Source organism: Chaetodon trifascialis, chromosome 21, assembly GCF_039877785.1.
Source record: "Chaetodon trifascialis isolate fChaTrf1 chromosome 21, fChaTrf1.hap1, whole genome shotgun sequence".
NCBI classification, from domain to species: Eukaryota; Metazoa; Chordata; class Actinopteri; order Chaetodontiformes; family Chaetodontidae; genus Chaetodon; species Chaetodon trifascialis.
The window spans coordinates 335,001-341,063 of record NC_092076.1 but is presented as its reverse complement, the minus strand read 5'-3'; the positions used below and the strand labels follow the sequence as shown (position 1 = coordinate 341,063).

Below are 6,063 nucleotides of genomic sequence, written 5' to 3'. Positions count from 1 at the left end.
GCCCTCTGTGTGTGTGTGTGTGTGTGTGTGTGTGTGTGTGTGTGTGTGTGTGTGTGTGTGTGTGTGTGTGTGTGTGTGTGTGTGTGTGTGTGTGTGCATGTGCGCACGTGTGTGCGTGTGTGTGTGTTGACCAGTTGGCAGTCTATTAGTGTGATGTGATGGACTCTGGCCGGAGTCGCTGTGTGATGGCGATCACGGTGGCATTCAGCTGAAAACCTGCAGCACGTTTTCAAACAGAGAAGAAGAGTGAAGTTCAGCAACATCACAGGTTTGTGATGAAGATGATGAAGATGAGGATGATGATGATGAGGATGAGGATGATGATGATGATGATGGGATATTGGACCACTGTTGGTGTCAGAGCTGACTGACGTTGAAGAACCAGGTGCTGGTAGTTTAAAGTGTCTCCGCCTCCACTGGTCTCACCCTGCGTCCATATTGTCCACCGTCCTTATGTTACATTATTTTATGCCACGTCTCTCTGGTTTTCTGAAACAGACACACATGAATGTCATCATGAGCTTTTCAACGTACAGACGTGTTCACATTCATACATACGTGTCGCCTTTCAACATAACACACACACTGATTTTCATTTCTGCACATCACTCAGATCTTAAAGTGAGTGAGAACGTAGCTGAATATGAAGGAAAGCGAGCATGAGGATGATCAGGATCCGGATCATCAGGATCAGGATCATCAGGATCAGGATCTGCATCATCAGGATCAGGATCATCAGGATCTGCATCATCAGGATCATCAGGATCAGGATCATCAGGATCAGGATCATCAGGATCTGCATCATCAGGATCAGGATCATCAGGATCTGCATCATCAGGATCATCAGGATCCGGATCATCAGGATCAGGATCATCAGGATCAGGATCATCAGGATCTGCATCATCAGGATCAGGATCATCAGGATCTGCATCATCAGGATCATCAGGATCTGCATCATCAGGATCTGGATCATCAGGATCTGCATCATCAGGATCAGGATCATCAGGATCTGCATCATCAGGATCTGGATCATCAGGATCTGGATCATCAGGATCATCAGGATCTGCATCATCAGGATCAGGATCATCAGGATCTGGATCATCAGGATCAGGATCATCAGGATCATCAGGATCTGCATCATCAGGATCAGGATCATCAGGATCTGGATCATCAGGATCTGGATCATCAGGATCTGGATCATCAGGATCTGCATCATCAGGATCTGCATCATCTGCTGATGATGTCATCAGAGGGTTCCTAACAGAACGTCTGACTGTCTGTATGTGACTCCTCTGTTCCAGCAGATGAACCAGTGATGCAGATCAGAGCTGAAGTCTGCTTCAATATTTCATGTCATGGCTGGATAATTCATGCACACACACACACACACACACACACACACACACACACACACACACACGCCTGAGCGTGCTCACTCTCATGTGCACGTGAGTCTCTGTTGGCTCTGAGCTGCTGAAAGATTTACCATCAGCATCAAAGTTTAACGAGGATTTTCTCTGTCTGTCCTAATGAATCTGAGTCCATTTGTCCACATTTAAATAACCAATGAGGCAACACACACACACACACACACACACACACACACACAGATCCCAGCTTAAACTTGTCTTTCAGAACATGTGTCGTCTATTTTCTGCAACACACACTCATCTGTCCAATCACATAAACATTCTGAGTGTGTGTGTGTGTGTGTGTGTGTGTGTGTGTGTGTTTTTGTTGGGTTAAGTGTGTGTGTGTGTGTGTGTGTGTGTGTGTGTGTGTGTGTGTGTGTGTGTGTGTGTGTGTGTGACTGATGGTTTATTAATGTGTGTCAGAGTGGTTTGAAACAGGAAACCTCTCATCTCTGTTTTGCTGCAGGCTGAATGCTGTCCGACCCATAACCCCCTCTGTTCATGTGTGTGTGTGTGTGTGTGTGTGTGTGTGTGTGTGTGTGTGTGTGTGTGTGTGTGTGTCAGGTCTGAACCTGTGTCAGTGTCGAGGTGCTGACCTTCCATCATGTTTATCTGTTAGCATGGTAACATGGATGCTAACAGCTCTTACAAATGAAGATATTTGAACCACAAAACAAAGATTTTAAGACTTTAAACCAATTGATGGGATTAGAGGACGTGTGTCCACATCTGCAGAGACAATGCTGAGTCCTCAGCAGCTTGTACGTCTCTCAGATACATAGAACATAAACACGTCCAGCGATGTGCAGCTGCTAGCTTCTCTTGGACGCATCTCATTAACAGTAAAAGTACACAATAAACTGCAAATCACTTCATGTTTTAGGGAAATGAAGACGAGTAACATCAAGTAAAAAAAAACTAAAATCACACTGAGTCTATGCTAGCAGCTGTGTGAGGCTGTATAAGCTAAATGCTATCATCAGCATGCTAACACACGCACAATGACAAAGCTAATCTAATCTTTAGCATGTTTAGTGTTTGCCATGTTCACATCGTGGTTTAGCATGTTAGCATGCTAACATTGGGTAGCTAGCAGTGAACGCAGGGTGCAGCTGAGGCTGATGGGAGTTATCTCTAGCTCCTCAGGTGTTTGGTCATGAACCGACGTGTTGGACACACGGACATGTTGACCTGACGTCCACATGTGGCACTTTTCTCATCAGAGTATTGACAATAGTACTTTTTATAACAAGTAGTATTTTCATCGTCCGTCCATAACGTTCATAAACATGGTGGATTTTTTTGTTCTGTGTCTTTTATACTCTTTATCTTCATCTTATCTTATCTTAGAAAAACAAATCAGATGTTAATGGACTCTGTAATCCCACAATGCAGCAGTCAATAGAGGAAGCATGAAGTCAAATATTGTCCTTTGAAGGATTTTTGAAAACCCACAATAAGTATTTTACACATGATGAGCGTGTGAAATTGAGATTAGCTTAGCTTAGCATCAGTAACGATAAAACACAGTCAGGGACTTTTTCCTCTGTTTTCCTGCTCAGATTTTCTGTTTTGCAGTTTATTCATTTGTATATTTTCTGGATTAAGATTTTGAATTGACAACTTTTACTTTTCACACAGTACACAGTAACGCAGTACTCAGTAGTAATGTATGCAGTAGTCCCCGGCTGTTTAACAAAGCTGCTTAATGCTTTAGGTGCGCTTGATTTCCCTCTCTGGACGTCACCTGCTCACATATTCAGACGGTTATTTGACTCATTTCTCGTCTTAATATCTTGTCCAAACAGGATTTTTCTGCTAAAACACACCAGAGGTCCTGATTCGCTGCCATCAGCTGCTTAATGGACTGAAGTCAGCGTGAAACTCTGCAGCTTTAAATTATTCGACTTAGTGAGGCCACTTAAGGAGGAAGCGTTCCAGGACAGCCTCTGCTTAATATTTAACCCACTAAGTGGTTTTAAGGCGGACTGAGGGAGCAGCAGCTGTTTTTAAGGTGTTTTAATAACTAACGCTGCCTGCCGGCTCCATTATGGACGGCTGAATTAAACATGGCTGCACAGCAGAACGGCGGAGGAGAGAGCGGGATCCGCCACCTGCAGCCAGCCGGCCAATCAGCAGCGAGGGAGCATCGCCCGAGACCTCCGATTGGACCAGAGACATGACTGTCCCTGAAGTTTGTCTCTGTGAGAATTAACTTGTTTCTCAAAACTTCCACAGTGGGTCACCATGAGGTCACACCGGTAACCATGACAACAGCTCACTGGGCAAGTGGACAGGACAGGTCCTCACTCCAACTGGGAACTGGGACAGACTGGTTTCTATGGAGTCATTAATTTATCTCATCTATGAAGAGACCAAGTCTGTCTCTCTGTCTCTCTGTCTGTCTCTGTCTGTCTCTGTCTCTGTCTCTCTTGCCCTTGACCTGTCATGTCTCTCCTCAGGAAGCTGGATGTAAATTAACAATCAGGTAATTAATCTTATTTAGTGCGGATGAGGCTGTGTGTGTGTGTGTGTGTGTGTGTGTGTGTGTGTGTGTGTGTGTGTGTCAGTGGACAGCTGGACTCTCTGCTGCTGCCTTGCTTCAGGGCACTGTTGCTGTTCCAGGAATTAAACCTGTGACCTTCAGCTGGAAAATCTCAGACACTGAAGATGTTTGTCAAAACTGATCAGACTTTACTGTGATTCACCTGGTTCAGGTTGAGGTGGTGGTTCAGGTTCAGATGGTTCAGGGTCAGGTGGTTCAGGTTCAGATTGTTCAGGTTCAGGTGGTTCAGGTTCAGGTGGTTCAGGGTCAGATGGTTCAGGTTCAGATTGTTCAGGTTCAGGTGGTTCAGGTTCAGGTGGTTCAGGTTGAGGTGGTTCAGATTGAGGTGGTTCAGATTGTGGTGGTGGTTCAGGTTGAGGTGGTTCAGATTGAGGTGGTTCAGATTGAGGTGGTTCAGGTTCAGATGGTTCAGGGTCAGGTGGTTCAGGTTGAGGTGGTTCAGGGTCAGATGGTTCAGGGTCAGGTGGTTCAGATTGAGGTGGTTCAGGTTCAGGTGGTTCAGATTGTGGTGGTGGTTCAGGTTCAGGTGGTTCAGATTGTGGTGGTGGTTCAGGTTGAGGTGGTTCAGATTGTGGTGGTGGTTCAGGTTGAGGTGGTTCAGATTGAGGTGGTTCAGATTGAGGTGGTTCAGGTTCAGATGGTTCAGGGTCAGGTGGTTCAGGTTGAGGTGGTTCAGGTTGAGGTGGTTCAGATTGAGGTGGTTCAGGTTGAGGTGGTTCTGGTTCAGGTGGTTCAGATTGTGGTGGTGGTTCAGGTTGAGGTGGTTCAGATTGAGGTGGTTCAGGTTGAGGTGGTTCAGATTGTGGTGGTGGTTCAGGTTGAGGTGGTTCAGATTGAGGTGGTTCAGGTTGAGGTGGTTCAGGGTCAGGTGGTTCAGGTTCAGATTGTTCAGGTTCAGGTGGTTCAGGTTGTGGTCCTGGGGAGTCCCACGGATAGTGAACTGTGAATGAATGACGTCTGGGTGTTGGTCTCTTCCTCCTCAGGGTCTGGATCTGGACCCAGACCTGGACCACTGGCTGCCTCCGTCCTGCTTCCTGTGGTGGACGCTGCACCTCGTCCTCGTCCACACGGACAACAAAACAACGATTTCCTGCTGATTTCAAATATTTAAATGAAAAGATGAAACTTTGATTGACAGCTGGAAATGGACCAATCACAAGCTGCACTGAGGAACTGAAGAGGACTGAACACACACACGTGCGCACAGACACACACACACACACACACACACACACACACACACACACACACACACACACACAGTGCAGGATGATTGACAGAGCTAATTAACAGCAGTGTATGAAGATCACAGCCCTCAGAAGCTGATTCTCTGTTACACACACACACACACACACACACACACACACACACACACACTTTTAAATAACATTAAACATGACCGCAGACTCAGCGTGTCATCGGCCTGTAATAACAGTTATGATGATGATGATGATGATGGTGATGATGATGGTGATGTTGAGTCTGACAGTGATGATGATTGATTGTGTTTCCGTGGCGACCAGAGTGCTGTGCAGTGACGCCCGTCGCTGCGGCCTCAGAAACATGGACGATTAATTTAGGCTTAATTACCTTTAGGGACACTGAGGACGGCTCATTAACAGAGAGCTGGACACCTGTCTGTCCGTCCGTCCGTTGTCTGTCTGTCTGTCTGTCTGTCTGTCTGTCTGTCTGTCCGTCCATCCGTCTGTCCGTCCGTCCGTCCGTCCGTCCGTCTGTCCGTCCGTCTGTCCATCCGTCCGTCCGTCCGTCTGTCTGTCTGTCCGTCAGTTGTCTGTCTGTCTGTCTGACTCTCTGTCTGTCCATCCGTCCGTCCGTCCGTCCGTCCGTCTGTCCGTCTGTCCGTCAGTTGTCCGTCTGTCTGTCTGTCTGTCTGTCCGTCAGTTGTCCGTATGTCCATCTGTCCGTCAGTTGTCCGTCTGTCTGTCTGCCTGTCTGTCTGTCTGTCTGTCCGTCCGTCCGTCCGTCCGTCCGTCTGTCCATCCGTCCGTCCGTCTGTCTGTCTGTCCGTCAGTTGTCTGTCTGTCTGTCTGACTCTCTGTCTGTCCATCCGTCCGTCCGTCCGTC

General features: G+C 47.0%; 1 protein-coding gene across 1 annotated transcript in view; it reads right to left on the bottom strand.

Moving 5' to 3' along the window:
* Nucleotides 1–4,099: 4,099 nt before the first annotated feature.
* The window catches only part of LOC139349998 (phospholipid scramblase-like), a 2,283-nt gene continuing 319 nt past the window's right edge, over nt 4,100–6,063 (bottom strand). The window contains exon 2 of the mRNA XM_070991085.1: nt 4,100–4,894. Within this exon, the coding sequence (XP_070847186.1) occupies nt 4,100–4,894 (795 nt within the window). The remainder of the gene's footprint in view (nt 4,895–6,063) is intronic.